Source organism: Camelus ferus, chromosome 17 (genome assembly GCF_009834535.1).
Source record: "Camelus ferus isolate YT-003-E chromosome 17, BCGSAC_Cfer_1.0, whole genome shotgun sequence".
NCBI classification, from domain to species: Eukaryota; Metazoa; Chordata; class Mammalia; order Artiodactyla; family Camelidae; genus Camelus; species Camelus ferus.
Genome location: NC_045712.1, coordinates 6900053 through 6924079, shown reverse-complemented (window position 1 = coordinate 6924079; position 24027 = coordinate 6900053). Strand labels below are relative to the sequence as shown.

General features: G+C 44.7%; 1 protein-coding gene across 2 annotated transcripts in view; it reads right to left on the bottom strand.

Moving 5' to 3' along the window:
- PDZRN3 (PDZ domain containing ring finger 3) overlaps nt 1-24027 on the bottom strand; it is a 217361-nt gene that overhangs the window by 29802 nt on the left and 163532 nt on the right. Inside the window, exon 1 of one of the 2 annotated variants that reach the window (XM_032458084.1) lies at nt 17171-17497. The exons of the other annotated variant lie outside the window; for it this stretch is intronic. Coding sequence (XP_032313975.1) covers nt 17171-17239 — 69 coding nt within the window. The 5' untranslated portion in view covers nt 17240-17497. Of the gene's footprint in view, nt 1-17170; nt 17498-24027 lie in introns of those variants that run through there. 2 annotated transcript variants of the gene reach the window in all.

The following is a 24027-nucleotide window of genomic DNA, read 5'->3' as shown; positions in this document are numbered from 1 at the left end:
AATAAGTGAGAATAACTGACTCTGGAGGCATCTACGGTGGAAGAAACAGAAACCGGGAAGATTTAGAACCTTTATGAATCAAAAATAAACTTATGTTGGGACTTCTTTCTCAAAGATTTATAACTGTGATTTATAAATGGCACAAAAAGAATAATGATGACATCCTTGGATATTAATCAGCTCTAAAATAGGAAATAAAATGACTCACCCTCTTGACTTCACAGGCACCGAAGGGCTTAAAATATGACCACATTATAATAATTGATCCTCGCTTTTTTGGTGATTAAACTCTGGGAAATAAGAATGGCCAAATAATCGTGTATGTCAGCTGCACAGGACACCTAGCATATAGGAGGCCTGTGATAAGTTTGTGGAACCGAAGAGAAATAAAAAATAAAATTCAAGATAATCGTAGAAACTATGAACTGGATTAAAAACACTAAATCACAAACACATGAATTTTGTAACTGGTAGATGATGGGACAGTAAGATAAAGTAGACAAAATATAATACTTTTTTCAAAAGAAACCATGAGTCCTTTCTGGGCTTCAGTTTCCTCAACTGTAAAAGGGGGGCTTAAAAGGGGGGCTTACTCTAGACTGATGATGATTTATACTGCTGGGTGAATCTCACGGGACCCTGAGGTCCTCCTTGATCATTTCAGATTGCCCATCACCTGGCTGGGTGCCTGCCTGCCTCTCTAGACACAGTTCCACTGTCCCCTGCTCCAACAATCCTGTCACATCCCGGGAGCAAGACTTGTGCCCCCAAATACTTTCACATCCTCTGGATACTCAGTTAAAACCTCTTGATTTCATTTTCCTGCTGTCTGTTTTGATTACACAGAACTATCCCATCAGGGTAGCAGGTCCTTTCAAACATCCCCCCAACTCTCAGGTCCAGCAGGGGGCAGAGAGGAGATGAACTCCTCTGCCTACGGCCACCTGGAGAAACTGTTTAGATGACAAAATGACCTTGAGTATGTTCCAGCACAGAGAGCAGTGGAGTTCTCCAGCGAGGGGCTGGCCAGCGCCCCCTTCTGAAATCTCTCCTCTGCTGTTACATCGGTAGAGAGTTTTAATAACGAAACAGAAGATGGTAATTTTCTGAGAGGAGGGCGAATACAACTATTTGCAGGGGCACAGGAATTGGTGTGAGGACTCTAGTCCCCAGGACGGAGAAGAACGTGCAGCATTTTCTAAGATGATTTATGAGACGTGGGCGGAACTTGCTAGAAACCTACTAGGAGCAAATCACTTGGGAAGGAATTAATGAAGCAAACAAAACACTTGATAATGCAATGAGAATAGGAGGAAATGTAGGGTTTTTCCAGAGAGAGAGAAAGGCCAGTCTGTGTACATGATTTTGATTATGTCAAATTAGAGCTGGAAGTAATAATATGGGCTCCTATTTATTGATATGAGTGTGTAACTCTAAAAGCCTTTTAAAAAATCTGTAATTACAAAACACATATCCCCTCACTCCTGGCATTAGCTTTTTAGTTTGGCAGGGATATGGCTAACATTTTTAATGCCTTCCCTGAACATTTCTTCTTTCAAACACATGTTGTAGAATCACACCACCACCGAAACAGCACTTTTATGCTTTTGAAAGTGTTTTCACTGGCTGCAGTTCAACGAGCATGTCTCCAACTTGACACAGCACCCTGGAAACAAAGCCCTCTCCGGGTACGAGAGCATATGGGACGCATGCACACACAAGTATTACTAATGAAAGGCTTTTCCTAGAAACCCCGGGATCCTCCTGCCCCAGAGCCTCTGCCTGGCTTCTGCCGATGGCCCCACGCTCCCATGACCAGGAGGCTCGGCCTGGCCGCCCCGTGACTGGGTCCTAACCCAGGGCCCCTAGTGCTTGCAACCGGCCACCACAGTGCTGGCCACAGGGGCGCTTTCACCCGAGCAGCAACCTGGTGACATCCTCCTCCATCTCTGGGTGGTAAGAACTGTGAGGACCAGGAACATTTTAATTTGCAACCACTGCAGCACGGCCAGTGGCTGTCCTCACTTGGCACCCTGTAGGTGTTCAAAACATACTCGACGGTACCTTAAAGCCAAAAACTTAGAAGTGAGTCACAAAAACTAAATAAAATCCAAGATAATACAAAGGAAAAGTACCAAACCACGAAAGGAAGAAGAAAGGAACAAAGAGGAAATACCAAATCAACTGCAAAAATAAGTTTAAAATGGCAATAAACACATATATATCATTAATTACTGTCAATGTTAATACACTAAATGCTCCAATCAAAAGACACAGAGTGGCAGACTGGATAATAAAGCAAGAACCTTCAATATGCTGCATACAAAAGACCCACTTTAGGGAGAAGGACACATATAGATTGAGAGTGAAAGGATGGAAAAGGATATTCCATGCAAATGGAAAAGCCAAAAAAGCAGGTTTAGCAGTACTGATTTCAGACAAAATAGACTTTAAAACAAAGGCCATAAAGAAAGATAAAGAAGGACATTTTATACTGATTAAAGGAATAATACAAGATGAGGATATTACACTTGTTAATATATATGCACCCAATATAGAAACACCTAAGTACATAAAAGAATTACTAACAGAGATACAGGGGGATATTGATGGGAATACAATCACTGTTGGAGATTTTAACACCACATTAACATCACTAGACAGATCTTCCAGAAAGAAAATAAATAAGGCAACAGAGAAATTAAATGATACAATAGAAAAATTAGATTTGGTGGATATTTTCAGAGCATTACACCCCCCTAGAATAAGATATACATTCTTTTCAAGTGCACTGGAACATTTTCTAGGATTGATCATGTACTTGGGCACAAAAGAAGCCTGAACAATTTTAGGAAGAAAGAAATTATCTCAAGCATCTTACTGACCACAATGCCATGAAACTAGAAATCAACTATAGAGAAACAAAGGAGAAAAAAAGGAAAGCATGGAGATTAAATGACATGCTATTAAAAAACCAATGGGTCAATGATGAAATCAAAACTGAAATTAAAAAATACCTTGAGACAAATGAAAATGAAAACACAACCACAGAAAAATTTATGGGACGCAGCAAAGGCAGTACTAAGAGGGAAGTTTATAGTGCTACAGGTCTTCCTCAAAAAAGAAGAACAATCTCAAACAATCTAACCCACCAGCTAAAAGAATTAGAAAAAGAAGAGCAAAAAACCCCAAAAAGTCAGCAGAAGGAAAGAAATAATAAAGATCAGGGAGGAAATAAAATAGAGATTAAAAAAAAAAAAAAAAAACAGAAAAAAAATCAATCAAACCAAAAGCTGTTTTTTTAAAAAAGCAAATAAAATCGACAAGCCTCTGTCACAAAGAAGAAAAAAGAGCACAAATAAGCAAAATAAGAAAGGAAAAATGGAGAAATTATAACAAATAACATAGAAATACAGAATATCATATGAGAAGATTATGAAAAACTATATGGAAGCAAAATGGATAACCTAGAGGAGATGGACAAGTTTCTGGAAACATACAGTCCACCAAGACTGAATCAAGAAGAAACTGACCACTTGAACAAACAGATCACCAGAAATGAAATCGAATTAGCAATAAAAAACCTCCCTACAAATAAAAGTCCAGGACCAGACGGCTTCACTGGGGAATTCTACCAAACATACAAAGAAGAACTCATATCAGTCCTTCTCAAACTCTTCCAGAAGATTGAAAATGAGGGAATACTCCCAAACCCATTCTATGAAGCCACCATCACCCTGATACCAAAACCAGGCAAAGACACCACCAAAAAAGAGAATTACAGACCACTATCACTGATGAACATAGATGCAAAAATCCTAACCAAAATATTATCAAATAGAATCCAACAGTACATACAAAGATTATATATCACGATCAAGTGGGGTTCATCCCAGGGACACAAGGGTGGTTCAACATACGCAAATCAATCAATGTAATACATCATGTCAACAAGAGAAAGGACAAAAACCACATGATCATCTCAAAAGATGCAGAAAAAGCATCTGATAAAGTTCAACACCCATTTATGATAAAAAAAGTCTCACCAAAGTGGGTATAGAGGGAACATATCTCAACATAATAAAAGCTATATATGACAAACATACAGCCAGCATAGTACTCAACGGTGAAAAACTCAAAAGCTTCCCACTAAAATCTGGGACAAGACAAGGCTGCCCACTATCACCACTTGTATTCAACATAGTCTTGGAAGTCCTAGCCACAGCAATCAGGCAAGAGAGAAATAAAAGAGATCCAAATTGGAAAAGAAGAGGTAAAAGTGTCACTATATGCAGATGACATGATACCATATATAGAAAACCCTAAAAGGTCTGCACAAAAACTACTAGAAGTAATCGAAGAATTCAGCAACGTAGCAGGTTACAAGATTAACGTTCAAAAGTCAGTTGCATTTCTTTACACTAATGATGAATCAACAGAAAAAGAAAATAAAGAAACAATCCCCTTTAAAATAGCACCCAAAGTAATAAAATACCTAGGAATAAATCTAACCAAGGAGGTGAAAGACTTATACATGGAAAACTATAAACCATTGATGAAGGAAATTAAAGAAGACTTTAAAAAGTGGAAAGACATCCCATGCTCCTGGATTGGAAGAATCAATACTGTTAAAATGGTCACACTGCCCAAGGCAATTTACAGCTTAAATGCAATCCCTATCAGATTACCGAGGACATATTTCACAGAACTAGAACAAATCACAGTAAAATTTATATGGAACCTCAAAAGACCTAGAATTGCCAAAGCATTACTGAAGAAAAAGAAATAGGCTGGAGGAATAACTCTCCCAGACTTCAGACAATACTATAGAGCTACAGTCATCAAGACAGCATGGTATTGGTACAAAAACAGACATATGGACCAATGGAACAGAGCAGAGAGCCCCGAAATGAACCCACAAACTTTCGGTCAACTAATCTTCGACAAAGGAGGCAAGAACATACAAATGGTGTTGGGAAAACTGGACAGCAGCATGTAAAGCAATGAAGCTAGAGCACTCCCTTACACCATACAGAAAAATAAACTCAAAATGGATCAAAGACTTAAACATAAGACAAGATACAGTAAACCTTCTAGAAGAAAATATAGGCAAAACATTATCTCACATACATCTCAAAAATGTTCTCCTAGGGCAGTCTACCCAAGCAATAGAAATAAAAGCAAGAATAAACAAGTGGGACCTAAAACTTACAAGCTTCTGCACAGCAAAGGAAATCATAAGTAAAACAAAACTACAATGCAGTGGGAGAAAATTTTTGCAAACGATGAAACCGACAAAGGCTTGATCTCCAGAATATATAAGCAGCTCATAATAAGAAAAAAAAACCAAACAACCCAATCCAAAAATGTGCAGAAGACCTAAACAAGCAATTCTTCAAGGAAGAAATACAAATGATCAATAGGCACATGAAAAAATGCTCAACATCACTAATTATCAGAGAAATGCAAATCAAAACTACAATGAGGTATCACCTCACACCAGCCAGAATGGCCATCATTCAAAAGTCCACAAATGACAAATGCTGGAGAGGCTATGGAGAAAAGGGGACCCTCCTACACTGCTGGTGGGAATGCAGTTTGGTGCAGCCACTATGGAAAACAGGATGGAGATTCCTCAAAAGACTAGGAATAGACTTACCATATGACCCAGGAATCCCGCTCCTGGGCATATATCCAGAAGGAACCCTACTTCAGGATGACACCTGCACCCCAATGTTCATAGCAGCACTATTTACTATAGCCAAAACATGGAAACAGCCTAAATGTCCATCAACAGGTGACTGGATAAAGAAGTGGTATATTTATACAATGAAATACTATTCAGCCATAGAAAAGACAACATAACACCATTTGCAGCAACACTGATGTCCCTGGAGAATGTCATTCTATGTGAAGTAAGCCAGAAAGAGAAAGAAAAATACCATATGAGATCACTCATATGTGGAATCTAAAAAAAAGAAAAAAAATGAACATAAATACAAAACAGAAACAGACTCATAGACACAGAATTACAAACTTGTGGTTGCCAAGGTGGGTGGGAAGGGACAGACTGGGATTTCAAAATTTGTAGATACTGACAGGCATATGCAGAATAGATAAACAAGATTATACTGTATAGCACAGGGAAATATATACAAGATCTTGGGGTAGCTCACAGCAAAAAAAAAAAATGTGACAATGAATATATGTTATGTTCATGCATAACTGAAAAACTGTGCTCTACACTGGAATTTGACACAACACTGTAAAATAGCTAAAACTCAATAAAAAATGTAAAAAAAAAAAACAAAAAAAACCCTATGGAACAAAGGACCGAATCTGAGCATCTCCTCCAAACATACTGTGTAGTTCCACTTCTGTGTATTATTCTGGGGAAGCCTTGACTTTACATGTATCTTTTAAAAACCTCAATCTCCACTGTTCCTTTAACAGACATTTCGTAGCAACAACGGTACCCAAGGATGTCTAGGGAAGTTGGCTTTTCTGGCTCCATTCCCCCGGAGACCTACGACTCATAATGACAATCCTCTTTGACCCAATTCTGGAGACCTGGCTGCCCCCAGCTCCTCTAGAAATGCCAGCTTTCTCCCTTGGTCCCTTACCACCTTTCATTGGCTCGCTTGACAACGTGTAACAGCATTCAGTGCAGTATCGTGCCATTTGTGTTCCAGGCATGCACTCTGACATCTCAGAGCTCACCAGCACACTCCCAACACCCTAGGAGGAGGAGGAGTTTGCATTCCTGTGCTTCAGAGGATGAGTCTAAGGCTCAGAGAGGCTCAGAGAACTTTCCACATCACAAAGCTACTTGCGGCACAGCCATGAGCCTCCCCCTTTCATACACTGACCCTGAGGAAAAGGAGGTCTCCGCTTTGTCTCCTCAAATGAACGCTGTGAGCACAGGGGCTGTTTTCAGTCTTTCAGCCTGTGGCCCAGAGAACACAGTCGGCACTCAATAAATGCTGGCCTCAGGACAACCAGAGGGTGACTCTCATGTGGGATAACGTGCAGATGGAATCTCTCTCCTACCTTAATAAAACAAGGTGAACTCCCACCTGGGGAACACATGCTACATCTTGTCACCTCTACCTCTGTAGACCTACCTCACTTGACAGAGGAGAAAAGCAAGCACGGTTTCCCGGTCAGGTCTTTCTATGATGCTGTTGTACGAGACCCACGTTCCTTTGCAGTTTACCTTACACTGTAACCGTAAGCTCACTGGTGTAAGATTTAGTTTCCGACTCCCCTTCCCTCTCTTCCTCACGCATGCCAGCCCCACAGGGCAGGGACTCTGCTTCCATCGTGGCGAGATGCCAGATACTCAGCACGATACCTGGACCACAGAGGGACGTCTAAGTGTGTGTGGCAGGAATGAGAGCGGGACCTGCCCACTGTCAGGCCTGTGCCTGAGTCAGACAGTCCTGCGTTGGGATAACCGGCCGTGCTCCCCCTTACCACCTGACTGATGCCAGGCAAGTCAGTGAGCACCTCCAACGAACCCTCAGTTCTCTCACCTGGAAAGTGGAAACAGCAGTAGTACCTGGACTATAAGGGGCGATGTGAGAGTTCCACGTGTATAACACATGGACAGAGACCACGAGCACAGGAAATACACTCAATAAGGTAGTCGTCACTGCTATTCTTAGCTTAGCTTATGCTAATAAACATACAGCTCCAAATCACTGGAATAGATTAACCCTGGGCCTTTACTGCTAACTCAAGGATAAATAATACAATGCTGGAATGCCTCCTCCTTTGTCTGGACATTACTTCACTGTGGCTGGATACGGAATAGAGTTGCTTCTCAAACTTCATGGCCAAGTGCGAAAAAAGATGCACTAACTCTTCACATTGATTTCCCCACGGTGCCTGCCTCCCTCCCTTCACTCTTAGGGTGACAACCACTGGCTCCCAGGCCCCACTCTTGCACAGAAACTTCATCGGAGTGGGACAGATCAGACAGGCCAAACAACCTCAACTTTAATTCCTGTGAAGTCTCCAGATACCTAGCCCTATACGACAAATCTTAGGCTGAGGAAGTTGCTAGAGTGAGAACTAGAGAGGGGAAAATGCCAGGCTGGGGGAAGACAGGTACCTCCGGCTAAGGAACTACTCCATCCGGGACCACGTCAGTACACACAGGTAAGTGCAGCCTGGGGTAGCTGGTATCTAAGGTGGAAAGGATGTGCTTTTCACCTCCTGATGCCAAATGCTATACTGTTATGAAGGATGGTAATTTCCCTTGAGGTTTTTCCGACTCCCCAAATAGTAAACAGCCCCCTGATAACAGAAAATCGGTCCCTATCCTTTAGAATTTTTTATTAAAATGCACGTCACTTTTAATGTCATGGGCCCCAACCACTGACACTTTGAGCAGGTGAGGGGAATAATTAATTGCCACGTATGGCAAAACAGGAATGTATCTGGTAATTTTATGGTAAATTGCTTAACACACGGTAAGGAAATTGTCATCTTCCCAGATGTCTGGCACATTAACTCTTTTTTCATTGGTTTAATGCTTTGAATAGTAAGTGTCTGCATTATTTGGTTTATGCACTGTTTGTTCACAAAAAGGGCCAACATTTTTGCTGAAGACTTCTTTATACAGAAACATGCAGACGTGCACACTGTCAGGAAACGTGTTTATAAAGACGCTAGCGCTAACTCTAGTCTTACAGATATTTTCTCTTCTGTTACAACAAATGTTACGAGTTAAGAAGATTCTTCTGTGGATGCAGAATGTTTAATGTTAAGAAAAAAATAAAGCAGTATTCTACACTTTATAAAGATCTTTATAGCTTATCAACTGCTTCTCCCCCATTACTATTTGTGACTTCCTTTCCTTCCAAATTGGGGGAAGGGAGAGGCTTTAAAATATTTCTTCTTGGGTCTTCTATTAATATTTTAATTTTTATTAAATATTGAATTTAAAAATATGTAAGATATATGTAGTTACAAACAATGCTACAATGAACACGTGTGAATTCACCACCCACTTTGAGAAGACCACCACCAACATGTCACCTTGACAAGCTGAACATCCATGTCCATGAGTGACCAGAGCACCATAGACAGCCAAGAAGAATGCACCAAGGAGGCTCTGGGAAGGGCCCTGCTCTGCCAGGGACCGAGAATTACTGCACACTAGAGCAAGAGATATTAGACGCCCTCAGTGCCATTCTGGTGCTGGGAGAATAAATGGACGAGAACAGAACAGCCAGGAACAGTCCCAACCACACAGGAAAACTGGCCCTGCCCCTGCTTGGGGAAGAGATGGGCTTTTCTGCAAGTGGTACTGGAAAATCCATATGACAAAATGAAGTTGGACTCCAGCCTTACACCATATATAAAAAAGGTAACTGTGAAAGGCAAAGCCTACATAAAACTTTTAGAAGAAAACACAGGAGAGAAGCTCTATGACTTGAAGGTAAAGATCATACTCCCCAGCAAAGACTAAAAGCACAAACCATAATAAAAGACTGATATGCTCAATGACATTCAGTTAAGGGATCTGGCTCATCAAGACACTGTAAAGAAGAGGGAAAGGGAAGTCACCAGCTGGAAGAAAATGTAACTCGTAACTGATGAGGAACTTGTATGCAGACTATCATTTTAAAAATCCTACAAACCAAGAAAAGAAGAAGAAAAATCCGATAGAGAACTGGGCAAACCCTCAACAGGCACTTCACACGCACAAAAAGAAACTCAAATACGAGGAGTATATATGTTGAGTATTACACAGAGAGGCTTATTTGGGGGGTAATTTTGCAAGACTTAGTGAGAACTCTACAAATGCTGATCCTCTGACAAACAAAGAGAGATGTATCCTGAAAGAATTGTTTAAGTATTATCAAATGGCCAGTGATGTTGTATAACAGACAGAACAGTCAGATGGAGCCCTGCCACCGTGACGTCCCTCAAAACCAAGGCCTGCATGGCATGAGCTGTCATTACGGTGACAGTTACATGGCTCATCCCAAAGACGTCTCTGATCCAACTTCCTGAAAATCCTGAACATTAGGATTCGCTTGGGTGACAAGGTCCTTTCTAAAAACACATTCTCTTCTGGCAGGAGGTTCACATTATTCAGAATTACTTTTATTAGATTATTTTCCCATTTACTGTTGAGAAGGGAGTGCGAGTGTCTGTAGAACAGGACAGTAAGTAGTTTAGGAGGACACAGGATAGTTTTGGAATCTGGGGTGATTCTGAGAAGGACAGCCGTTGGAAAAAAAAAAACAAAACTGATGGTCAGTGCAGTTTTATCTGTAAAAGATACACACATACACACACACACCCCCGCGGTGTATCTTCTACAGACAAAACTTTACTAACCTACAGTTTTTCACTTGCAAACTAGACAGCACACAACAGTTTACTTGAAAACTCTGCTTAAGCAAAATAAAATAATGTCTTTGGTATTAACTAACAGATGGTGAGTTTCTGATCTGCATATAAGTGTCTGAAATAAGAGCCTGTTTTGCCACCTACTCATCTAAAGGAAGACTTAAGAAAACCTGCCAGAAAGTTTAGGTAGCCTGTGGGTCCTCCCTCTTCCAGGATTTTCAGTTTAAACTAGAAAAGAGGTTCTCAAACTTGAATGTGCACCACACTCATCCAGAGAGCTTGTTAAACACAGACTGCAGGCACCACTTAGATTCTGGCTCAGCAGGGCTGGAGGAAATGCCCTTCTAACTAGCTCCCAGCTGGTGGGGATGGTGCTGGACCAGGCCCACACTCCGAGAACAAATGACTTAGAAGAAACTTCGGGAGATGCTTCAATTGTCAGAGAATCTCTCCTTGATCCCTCCTGCCACTCAGGTCAAGACCCGTGTTCTCCACAACTGAACATCGGTGCCACTAACTTTCTTTCACTTCTCCACTATTTCAAATTATTCTTTATTACAAGCTGATGAGTCTTGTCAAACGGATTGGAAAAAAACATGATCTTGCCAGGCAGGGGACCAGAAGACTGGGAAAGGGACCCCTTCTCCAAAGTTCCCCAACAGACACACACAATATGCCCTTGGTGAAGAAACAGGAAAGCCAGCCATTCAGAGCAGACAAAGTCACTCTTGACCATTTCGTGCCTGCCTCTTGGCCTGGCGGCATCTCACTGATATGACGACACTGGCCATCGCACCGCAGGTGACGCTGCCAGGAACACGGCTTTTTGGGCCCCTGAGAGTGGATGCTGTGTCTTCCGCTGCTTCCCACACCGCTGAGACTGCAGGGGCACTATTTTGGCTCTGCTGGGTGTGCTCCCGGAGCTGCTGACAGTATTCTTTTGTGCCTCCCCCTCCTCATTTTAGCCATGGCCTCTCCCCGTGTTATTGATGTGCATAAGAAAAGTCATTTATTAAAGCTATATTTTTTCCACTGTTCTGTGTGTTTGTTTCTGCCTGCTGTGGCAGGCAAGTGACAGGAGCTCAGAGACGGGGTGGTCCCCTCCCTGTGACTCCGTCCCGCCTGCCTCACGGCGACATGCATCTGTATCTGTGGGAGCCATGGGAGTCCTGGGACCCAGGCTCATCTGTCATCATGTAAACCCTCCCAGACCAAAGTGGGGCCCACGTGGTCCATTCGTCATGCGGAAGTTACTTTAGTAAGCATGTCCTGATTAGTTACTGGTTATGCGTCAGGACCAGCGGCGCCACAGAGAACAAGGCGAAGTGCCCACCTTCACGTTTTCCTGGGGGTTGGGGGCTGGAGACAGACGGCAAGCAAGGTAGTAAGTGCTTGATTTGTGATAAGAGCAAGGAAGGAATAAACTGCACAGAGAGGTCACTGCTTGTGGGGGTGGGGGAACTCTAAGATTGGGGGGCTCTCTAGGGAGCAGGATGTTGAAGCTGAGTTCTCCAAACTGAGTTAGTGCAGGGGAACGGTAGTGTGGAAGTCTTTGGAGGGAAGGAGTCAGGTAGGTTCCGGGTACCGAAAGAAGCCCTGAGGGACCAGGGCAGATGAGGAGGAGGGAAATGTGCAGCATGGGGCCATGGAGAGGTACGAGGAGGCCAGATCACACAGGGCCCTGCAGCTAGAGTTAAACGGTTCCTTTTATTCTAAGGGCATGGGGGAGCCAGTGAGCCAGGTGCTGAGATGCTCAGGTCTCAGCTGTAGTTGGCTGGCTGAACGTGCTAGGTGCATGAAGGAAAAATAAATGTCTCGTAAATCCTCTGTTCTCCCTCCCTCACCTCCTTGGTTCAAATCACGGTCATCTAATCCAGCAGCTAGTTCTCTGTTGGGGTTCCTAACTGGTTTCTTTTCTTGCTCGTCACCCCCCAAAGACACATACAAAATCCAACATGTTCTACCAGCCATGTGCTGAGGGTGAGTGTGGTGAAGAGACCTCTCAGGCGGTCAGTGTAATAGAGGAGGCGGAGTGAACAGAGGACATGGAAATGAGGTAGGAGAAACTACAGGGACACAGGGATGTGCACGGTATTAAAGGAAGGCTCAGTGCAGGGGTCCAGGGGTGCACAGGGGATCATGGGAAGGCTCAGTGCAGGGGTCCAGGGGCGTGTAGGGCATCATGGGAAGGCTCAGAAGGGCATCTAACTTGGGTGGTAGCTAACTGGCCTCAGTCCTGGGAAAAGCAGGTAAATTTTTTGGACACCCTCCCCCAAAAGCTTTGTACCTAAAGAGACAGGTAGAAAAGGGGGAGTAAGCCTTGGTCTAACCCTAAGCTATTCCTTCTCATTTCTTAACATAAAAGTGGCTTATGAACCATCATCAATTGAAGAGAAATCAACAGTGATGACAGTAAATGTTCATGTTGAAAACAGTGACTAAAACAAAGCTTTTAGAATCTATCGATAGATTGTTTAAGTAAACACAATCCCACTTGCAGAAGGATGCCAGGCTCAACACTGCTGTGTAGAGGTCAAGTTTGTGTTCATCTAATTAACCACCATTAACTCTGTCCATATGTAACTGTACCATGACTGCACTGATTCTCAGCAGACTCATAGTTGCTTTGCTCTAAAGAAGTAAACTCATCTAATTGAGTTTTGCATGTAGCTAACTCAATATGAAAATAAGATTGTGTACTGTCAGGTTTCCAGGATATTCCTTAAACTTGTTGATTCTGATTAGCATTTATTGTAGAAATCTGTATTTTTCTAGCCCACTGTCTAATTAATAGGTTGATGTAGAAAGGGTCACAAATTCAATTCTCTCCAGTTTTCTGGCAAATTACAGTTACTGGGTGACGTTTTTGCTTTTCAAAACCAACAACATTGCGGGGGTGGGTACTGCTCAGTGGTTCAATCCCTAGCACCTCCATTAAGAAAAAAATGCCTAAAACAAAAGCAAAACTTAAAACACTAAAGGGCATAAAAAGGCACAAGTTTCTCTTGGTTGATTTTTTTTTTGTTATTCAGAGGCAAAAGAACATGAGCTTTCTCAAATCATCCATTCTCACAGCTGCCTGTGAGGTTAATGGGAACTCTGTACACCTCTCCAGCCCATTTGTCTCCCCAGAACAGACAGCAGGCACCAGAGGCTCTCCAGAAACCCCACTCATTTGTAAGAGAACCGAGACAAGTAACAGCAGACTAACAGAGGGGCCAAGAGGCACGTGGCCCTGTTTGAGAATGTGGCGTCTGCATGTTACTCTCACAAAGGCAAGGGCAAATTTGAAAAACCAACCCAAGTGTTCCATATAACATGGTGATCTAGTCACTGACATAGATGTAAGTCATTTACACAGGAGAAAAATTCACCAACTGTGGAATTACAGCGCCGGTGTGGCTCCCAGCCAGATTGGTAATCCCTTTGTGTTTCAGTTCCTACATCTCTGAAATGGGGATACTAACATCACCTGTCTCTTGGTGCTGCTGGGGGGATGTGATACGGAAATGCACCGTCACATAGTAACTGCTCAATAAATAATACTGTAGTTGTTGAAAAGCATGCAGATTTTCGTGAATGTGTTAGTTGTTGTAATTTCTTGTTTGAAGCCTGCGTCCCATCCAGAATTAGTTCCGTTGCATAATCAAATCAGCAAAGGTTACTGTTCTACCAAGAGTCTCTGGCCGACCTCAGAGGAGGTGGAAGGAATGAATGAGACTGCCCACTGTGTCACTCACTCCTTGACCCTCCGCCAGGGCTTCCATCCATGAGAGACCCTTCTCAAAGTATCCACAGGCTGGCTGTCCCCTGGTTTTGAAGGGACATAACTGGGTGCAGGGCTGGTCCTGGGCCTACGATGGGGTCACCGGCAGCAATCCAGCTGAGCCACCGACCCCCCCCTCCCCGCACACGTCCCCTCCCTTCCCCCACAGAGGTGACCAGCTGGAAGCTGGATTCCAGCCACAGCTCTAGAGCAGTTCGGCTCCCTCTCTAATTGCCCTGGGAATATGAGATCTCCCGGGCCGATGACTTTAGCCAAGTAGAAGACTGCGGCCCTTGATAAGCTGAAAGCATCTTCATTTCCTACGTCCCCATCCTTTCATTTTAACAGTGCTCCTGAATAGTCTAAGTCACCCGAGATGACAGAAAGCTTTCCAAAGTATGAAGCAGCTGCTAAGTTAAATATTAAACCTCTTACAGGCACCGGCCCTGTCGTCATGCTCCGCAGGCCACTACAGTCACCAGAAAAGCACCAAGAACTACTGTAACTCAACCCCAGGGTGGGCAGGAAGACAATCTTATGCTCTCCCTAGAAGGATTCCATTTATCCCCCAAGAGCTCAGCGCACCCTGGAACAGACGGCGCACATCACTGGGATGTGCGCACTCTCCGCAGAGTCCCGTAACGACCAGGCACCTTTGTGTGCTGTCGGTGTTTTTCCATTGTGATTAAAGGTACAATAAGGTATGTGTGCAACAAGAGGCAAAGCCATTGTTCTGCATCATTAAGCTCCCAGCAGCCCCCCAAAAGAAACTGCAGGCAGCTTGCCAAAGGCCCTAATGAAGAGCATCGCTTTGAATTATCTTTGGATGAGGGACGGATCAAGTCTGAGCCCCAGAATATTTGATCCTCTTTGTGCTGCGGGTACAAGGGCTTACTGAAGCCAGACACACCGGACCTTCTGGAACTGTAATTTATGGAAACCTTAATTTCTCTGCTCTAATAAGGCTTTGCATAATAAGAGCGGGAGTGCGATGATTAATTCCTCCAAGTGTTTTGTGAATTCCTTTATGTTACGGTTCAGGACTCTCGAAGAATAGGAGAAAGGGGGATTTTACTTAGTTGGCACAAGGGTAATGGGTCTGAAAAGTAGTCTGAGTTCCCTGAAAATAAATCTGCATGGCTTTCTAAATTGCTGACAAAAGTATATTCCAGATGGAAGTCATTTATCAGCTATTTACTGTACGATGCTTTGGCCAGAAATATTTCCATATAAATTTGCGTAGTAAAAAACAAACAAACAAAACTGAGATTTCCTCTTTTTGGGGAGCTGAGGTGGGGAGGAGCCTAAATAATACAGCTGGATAAAGCCCAAGTTAACGCAGATTTCCAGGCAATGTGGTAGGGTCACCTTTTGGAGGATGACAGTTTAATTATTACAACTACAGCAGTGAATGCGAAATAATATTTCCATGCATGCATAGTTAAAAGGAAAACCTGCCAGCAAGTTATTAAAACACTTTTACGCACAGTGTTTATTTTATACGCAGTGGTGAGAGTCTGTGTACACCTGCCGTGGTGCTGGCTTTGTGGTATTGCTTCCTTCACTTCTGAGTGCCTGACCCACTGAGAAGTGGGGCTTGATGCACACGATAACTTGGCAAATTTAGGATTACAACGTCACCATATGGTCACGTAAGGGATAGAGGCCAGATCTCCGGTGGCAATGGCACTTCTGCCCAGACCTCCAATGTGCCCACAGATGCTGTGAAAGGATGAGGAGTCTAGCAGAGTCCTGAGCGTGAAGTCATAAGTCAGAAGTGTTATTTCTAATACCTATTTAAGATGCTTGTTTTCTGTAAGGTATGTGCCATCTGCACAAGGAGGATGGTGGGGGTGCCTAGGCCCCAACATATTTGTTTTGACCCTCTCTGTGCCTTATGGCAGACACACACACACAGAGCCCCTTTTATTCACCCAGGCACTCTATCATTAGATTGTCCACAGAGGCAAACTCACCAGCACAGCTGCCTCGCTGTATTTTTAATGCTAAACGCCCTCTGCTGGCTTGTGCGAAAATGGCACCCAACTGACAGCTACTCAAATTCCTTTTTAAGCCAAGTGTAGCCCCTTTAAAGAATGTATTAATATACCATTTATAGTGATAAATTAAGGAAGAAACACCTTTTTTTCCTTCACTGTAACAACCTTCTTCTAGTTTGCTAATGTTAAAATTCCTTTTTTGACAGGATTACAATTTTTTGATTACTGGAGAAAAATTTGAAGGAGTTTGAATGATCTAAGGGGAAAATCTTTAACTGCCAGAAACAGCAGTGTGGACATGTTCTAGTTCAGGATAAGTCTTGAATATTTAAAAATAAAATGCCCCACACAAATGTATGATTAAGTTTTCTGGGTCATACCTTAAAAAAAACCCATTTCACCTCCAGTGAAATTTCCTGTTAGTAATGCTGCAGAAGTTTAGAGAAGTCATCAACTGTGGGTGACAGAACCTGAGATCAAGCCTCTTGCTCTGGAAGTTCTTAACATTTTCTCAGGGGGAAGCACAGAAATGGCAAGTGCGAAGCCTAAATCTGAACCACATGTCCTGTTACAAGAAGTTGCTGAGAGACTGAAGTCTGTACTGGACACTGTGCTCTCCTGAAAGGAGCGCCTTACAACTACTTGTAAACAGAGACAAAACCATGCCAGCATTAATCATCGTCCATGTCTTCTCCAACTTGTTCAAAGGCTGTGTGACCAGAAGCTGACCCTGCCTAGGACACTCATCAGCTACTCTGGGGAGAGTGGGCAGGTTATGTAAAGGAGCTTTGTGACGTTACTGCTTGAAATGCACTTTATGATCCTCACCTTCTGTTGAAATATTCAAACACAGGCACCTAAGTGCCACTGTAAGGGAAATCACCTAAGAGGCTTAAAAGGACATGTACAGAAATGTCAGAAAGGTTGTCTCATTCCAGATAAAATATGCACAGAAATCCCCACTGCCTTTGCCAGTAGTTAAGCTCAGCCAGGTGAGTGCCCGGCCACTCCCCCAGGATAAAACGCGGCTCGTTACCTGACAAACTTCGTAGAGTAATTTGTACTGCTCCTCTTGCTTCTGCAGGCTGCACAGACTGCATCCCATGTTTGGAGAGCCGGCAGAGAAAGGCTGCGGACTCGCCAGCGCCCAAGAGGAGCAGCGCCCTCAGTGTGCCGGCATGAAGGTGTCCTCAAAGCGCCCCAGGTGCTGCGACACTTCACTCCGGCGCTGCTCCCAGAGGCTGCAAACAACTCTCCCGCTTCCTTCCACGCTCCCCTTCCTTCCCTCGCAGCATGCATGCGCGAGCACACAGACACACATACACACACACCGCTCCCTCCTCTGAGTGACTCTGGCAGCTGGATTGTGGTCCAATGCACACGCTATATATACTGCCGCTCATGCATATTAATCAGCTCTCATTGACTATTCATACCAGACAATGATACAGAAGCTATAATTGCCAACTATGACAGTTGAAATTTCTCTAATTAACAAGCAAGTTCTCCAGTGGTAGGGAATAATAAAAGACACTGACAATTTTGCAAGCCATTTTCTGGCAGTTACAAGTAAATATGACTGCATTTTCAGCCAGCTCTCTTAGGATAATCCCTAATGCATTTAAGCTAAGCAGAAATTCATTTTTTAATATATCATAAAATTCCTGATGACATAAAATGTATTTAATGCTGCAGATAATGACGGCATATAAACGGGTTTTATGGAATGGACATGTTTTGAATAACGTTCATATAATATTTAGTGCTTTACTAAACTGCAGGAAAAATCCTCCACATATGAATAAAATATAAAAATTTAAATTGCAAGATATATGTGTGCATATGTAAAATAACCAGGGGGTGTAAGGAGAGAGGCTGCCCTAAAGGTAAGCAAGCAGATAATCATCGCTAAGGTGCATTTTCAATTCCCAAAGCACAAAGTGATTTGTGAAAGGGCTGCTGGGCTCTCTGGAAGGAAGAGCAGCAGGCAGCCTCGCAGCCCATCTCAGAGCCCAGGCCACTGAGCGACGTGTCACTGGCTCCTACACATCTATTCCCAATATTCTGTACCTGCCAAGACCTTCCTAGCTTTACCCTGTGTTGAGTGTCAAAGAAGCAGGGAGTTGCAATTAGCCACAGAAGGTGAGCGCAGACAGGACTGAAGAATTCTGGTCTGTGCTGCATTGCTTCTGGCCTCCCTTTCATTCAGCCTCTGTACTGCCAAGTAAGTTTGATGGCTTAAAACCCCACCGCTAGAACAAAATGCACAGGTACCATCTTCTCAACCCAAATGGTTGATGTTTAGAATTCTCCCAACTGCTTCCACAGCCTTGGCTCCATTTTATAAAGGTTGAACTGTTTCTCAGTAGGACTCCCACGTCTCCTGTCAAGGGGCATCACGGGCCTGAAGAATAATGCTCCCTTTCTCTGGGAACCAAGACACACCTGCACCATGAGTAAACCTGTCCCAATAAACTTGGGTGTGGGCTGGCGGCCAGAGGCCACAGCTGGTCCCATTTCTTGGACCTAAAAGAGGAGGCATGGTGGCGGGGCTGGGGTCAGCTAATGGTCCTGGCTCCTTAGAGGGGGAGGAAGGGAGCCACTGTCTCAGGCCCTCACCTGGAATCACCACCTGGGCTGGAGCAGAGTGCTGACATGTGCCACGGGGGAAAGGAAGACACACAGGGAGTCTAGTAGAGGCAGTGACCTCTGACTTGCTGTGATGCTGGAAAGGGCCCAGTGGACCCATGAGTGAGTTACTGAGACCTCAGTTTCCTCATCTTCAAATGGGTATGATGCTAACTACCTTGCAGAGTTTTGTCGCCATGATGTGAGGAAACAGGTGGTTCAAGCCAAAACCAGAGGCTGAGTTTGTCAGCTCGCCAAGCCTCAGTCCCGGAGCCTTCGGTCAGTAAGACTGCTCTCTCCTACTCCAGACGAGATCTCAGATCTGCTCGCTGCTCTGGGGCCACTGGCTCTCACCTGGACGACGTCAGGAGCCTCCTGACACTCTCTGTACTGCACCTCCTCTCGTCTACCCACTGACTCCCACTCCCCCTCGTCCTCGAGCCAGGCTGTTCTTTACCAAGCAGAAATCAGGTAACTCCTTTGACTTGCTTAAAGACCCTCCAATGACATCTCGTCACAATTGGATTAAACTCACCATCTCCACCAGAGCCTCCAATGTCCTGTAAAGTCTGTTCCTCAACCAACGATTCCCCCACACCCATCACTACCCCCTTCACTCCCCTCAAGCCACATCCTTCCTTGGGGCCTCTGCGGTCCCCTCTGTCAGAGCTGCCCCTTCCCTTGTCCTTCCTCCCCACTCAGCACCCATCTCATCTCAAATGAAGACTCCTTAGAAAAGCTTTGGCTAGGCACCTTGTCTGAATTTATTTCTCAGTCTTCCAAATTGCTATGTCATTTCAACCCATTCATTTCCTCGGCATCAGTCTTCAAAATGAGTAATGAGCCTGTCCCTCCATGCTTTTTTGTTTACTGCCTGTCTCCTTGTCTAGGAATTTCATCATCTAGAGGGCAGGTACTGGCTCTGAATTTCCTCCACGGTCCAGCCCCGTGAAGGTGCTCGGGAAACACAAATCCTTGGGACTGAATGAATAGATAAAGCTGGCCCGGCAGTCTCACCACTCATCAGTCACAGTGCACACAGGAAGAGATACCTAAGTGCGCCTGGGTCCCCACAAGGGCATCATGGTTGGTTTCCCTCCCCCCAGTGTTGTGGGCCTTTAAGTTTTTTTTTTTCCCCAGCAAGGTTTTGTGTTTAACAGTTAGCTTTTCTCACCTTTTCCCTGCACATCGCCAAATCAGTGTAGAAATGGGCCCTGATGAAATGGAGAGGGAACTTAAACCCGTCCTTCTCCTCTTTGCTAGAAAACTTTCAAATCTCAACCACAACCCACGAGAGTTTTACTGCATATTGTCCTGTACTGCAGAGCAGTGGTTTCTCAAACTTGGAGGCTTACGAGCCCTTCACACTCCTAAAAATCACCCAGAACCCCCCTCAAAGGGCCATTATACGTGGATTATGTCTACTGGTATTTATCATGTTACAAGTAACCAGAAATTCAGAAATGTTTATTCCCTAATTCATTAAAAATAGCAGTAACAAACCCACTGCATGTTAATATGAATAATTTTTTAATGAAAAGTGACCGTATTTTCCAAAACAAAAGTTTTCAAGAAGAATGGCCCTGTTTTATATTTTTGCAAAACTCATGTCTCGCTTGATTGGAGACAGCTGTGGCTGCCACAGTGGCATCTGCATTCAATCCTTTGTGATACCCATAGAGGAGATTCTAGAAAATTCCACCATACTATACACGCATAGAAGAATGAGAGTGAAAGAAAGAGGAAGATAACATCTTGGTATTTTTATGAAAATAGTTTTGAACTCGCAGATGCCCTGAGACAGTGTCAAGGACCCTCTCTGGGGCCGGGTCATTCTGGGAACTGCTGCTCTAGAAAGATGCACCCGTGAGTTGGGTGTCAGCCTCCTGCTGGGAGGGAAGAGCAAAGAAGGAAAAAAAAAAGAAAAAGAAAACAAAACAAAACAGGTCAGGTCCTTTAAAGTTGAATTCTCCACATTTTGGGGTATTACTGGCTCTCATCTAAAATTCATTCAATATGCTTTTATAGCTCTATCTGAAAAAAATTAAAAATTTCCATGACACAATTAAAACATAAATATACTCTCCTTTAAAAAGCCCTGACCAATAAATTTAAACTCCTTGTACTTCAAAAAAAAAAAAAAAAAAAAAAAGGAGGATACTCATTCAGGTTCAACTCCTGGTTAGTTTTCCACTTGCTCTTGTGATGATGTAGCATTTGGAATCAACAATGCAAAATCCTCATGTACGCATTACATCCAAAACAAGACTTTCCAAAGTGATTATCTGCCTGAAAACTACTCTTTGGAAAATCACCTGGTGCATCTAGAATACAGTCCCACTTTGAAAGGGTTGCTTTCACAGAGTACGTACGAAACACAGCTGTGTAAAATGAGGTTCACCCAACTTGGGCTCTACACGAGGCACTCCACGCCGCAGATGCAAGAAGACACAAGTTATTTACAACAGAACTGTTTTTCAGACAACAGCTATCCCAGGAAAAATGAAAACCACTGGCTGCACACCGTTTGCGGAAGACACCGAACATCCTTTTCAAGTTAGTTATCACATCATTGGGACGTCCTTCAGAAGCTCACCAAAGCCAGAGCCCACGGCACTCACTTCCGTGTGTGTCAGGCCCCTGCCTTCGTGGAAGTGAACACGACAGTGCAAAACAGGGTCACCGAGGAATACACCCTGAGATGGAGGATAGAAGGGGCACAGAGAGTGGGGGCTGAAGGTGCCCGGGGCACATCCTTTACAACCATCCTCTCAACTTCCGTAAGTCACCCGGGATGCCACAAGTCAGCAGATGCAGACTCCAGCTCATGTGCACTCAGCTGTGGAATCGTCTATCTAATTCAAGCCTATTATTTTCAGCACACAGGCTGGGTGTCTATCTGACACCTGGAATATGACCTTCTCGTCTTTCCCCGTGTGTGATAAGCACAGGTCTCATCCAACTAGACGCTCAGCAGAACTCTGTGTTCTCCTGGGAAGAGCCATGGTGACAAAGAGGAAGGTCGGTGGGGCCAAGGAGGAAACAAGTCCACATGGAGCAAAGAAGTCCCTGCAGGACCAGCACCAGCCAGTCAGGGGATGAAGCCCGTCTCCCCCAGGTCTCTGAGAGAACTGCCCACTGGCTCTGCCTTGTCTTGAGCTTTTAGCAGCGTTTTTCCCGCATCACACTGATTCACCAGCTTGGCTTCTTCCTGGTTTGAAACTCATCCCTACCGTACACGGCAGCTAGAATAATTCTCCACACACAGCTCATATACTCACCCCCCTCAAGACGCAGTCCAAGCCCCGAGTGTGGATCTGTCCTCGACCTCCTCTGTCCCCTCTCTGCTGTCCGGCACACTTCCTGCACGATGTCCCTGCACATCTCCGTGTCTGCATATGCTGGGCCCTTGGCCTGGACTGCCCACTCCACTGCCTTCAATGTGCTCCTTACATCTCCCCACCTGTGTCCCCAGCCACAGGGACCCTCCTCAGCCCGCACTGTGCTTCTGCTGCCTCCCAACGGCAGGTGTCACACTATGTGGTCCTTTTGTGTCTGTGTCCCTCTTGTCCTCACTGGAGAAGGCTCTTCCAGGGCAAGGACCAGGCCTACCCAGCGATGTGTGCCCATCTCCCTCCCCCAAACATAGATGCTCAACAAATACCTGATGAATAAATTCAGTATCTGATCTTTACCGAGAGCCTGCTGTGTGCCTGACAGTCTCCTGTCTTCTGAGAATGTAACAGTGACCCAAGCAGACAAAGAAGTCTGCTCTCACCTGAAAAAAGATCAAGGCCATAAACCTGGAAAAAGCACTTTTCATGCTTGCTAGGGTCTGAGTGTCTGTCTTCCCCCCAAATTCACATGTTGAAATCCTAATGCCACAGGTGTTAGAAGGTGGAGCCTTGGGGAGGTGCTGAGGTCATGAGGGTGGAGCCCTCCTGAATGGGATTAGTGCCCTTATAAAAGTGACCCCATAGAGCTCCCAGTCCCCTCCACCAAGGGATGATGCAACTCGAAGTCTGTGACCCAGAAGCAAGCCCTCACCCATCATGCTAGTTCCCTGATCTTGGACTTCCAGTCTCCAGGACTATGAGCAAAAAATGTCTGCTGCTTATAAGCCACAGAGTCTAGGCTGCCCTGACACAGGAGCCTGAAGAGACTAAGATAGCAACCCTTCTAGGCATGGCCAGAGGTTCAAAACCTCAATCTGTTGAGAAAATGGGTTAGTACCTTCCAGGTAACCCTCATCTTTGTCAATGTGACTCTTCCAAGCTTGTCTGAACCGCGTTTAGTGAGTTCTCCAACTGAACAGAGAGTAAGACTTGCTAGAAAGCCAATTGCGGGTGAAAACGGCACCACTGCAGCAAAGAGGAAAAGCAACTTCAAAGATGTCAGAACACACACACAAAAAATGTCAGATGAGTTGAAAAAATACAGCTGCTCGGAGTGCTGTTTCATTTCTGAACAGTGACAGAAGCTCAGAACATCTGCTCAGGACCTCAAATCTTATTTTTCACGATGAAAGGGTATGATTCCCTTGGTAAGCTGGTGAGGTGCTGCTGTCCTGAGGGCACTCTGTCTGGGTTCCAGGTACCTGATGAGCACCCCGGCTGCTGCAGACGGAGAGCTCACTGTTCCACTCAGAGCGATGGAGGGGATGGAGGGGAAGGCGCCCGCCGAGCCCCTGCGGGGGGAGTGGAGGAGGTGGGTGGAGGAGGGCAGTGGTCATGATCTCTGAGAGTTGCTCAATGAACCACAAAACAAGCTGCCGGACACGAGTGCAACAAAAGCAACAGGGACCGGCCACGGGGAGGCCGGCACACAGGCATTGAGGTTGAAGGCAGCAGAAAACTCAATTATTCTGATGAGCCTGAAGCCCCAGAGATGCCCCTGGGGATGCTCTTATTCCCTGGAGGCCTCACTGCACGCTGTGTGTTTCTGGGAGTGCCACTGTCTCCATTTATCCAACTCGTTTTGTAATTCCTGGAGAATGGATTCCTGAATGCGTCATCTCTGGGACCCCCTCAAATGCCTAGAATGACACTGACCTCCGGGAGGCTTTCTCTTAGCATTTGGGATCAGCCAGGGTGAGCTCCTCCCAGAGAGAAGGGAGCACCAGGGCCCTGGCTTGGGATCTGAGCGGGATAGGGAAGGGCAGCAGGGCAACTCGGTCCAGCCCAGCAGAACCACCCTCTGACTCTGGAAAGTTCACAGCCTCCCGGGACCCGATTTCCCCACTGTACAGGGTGGTGTCCCTTAGAC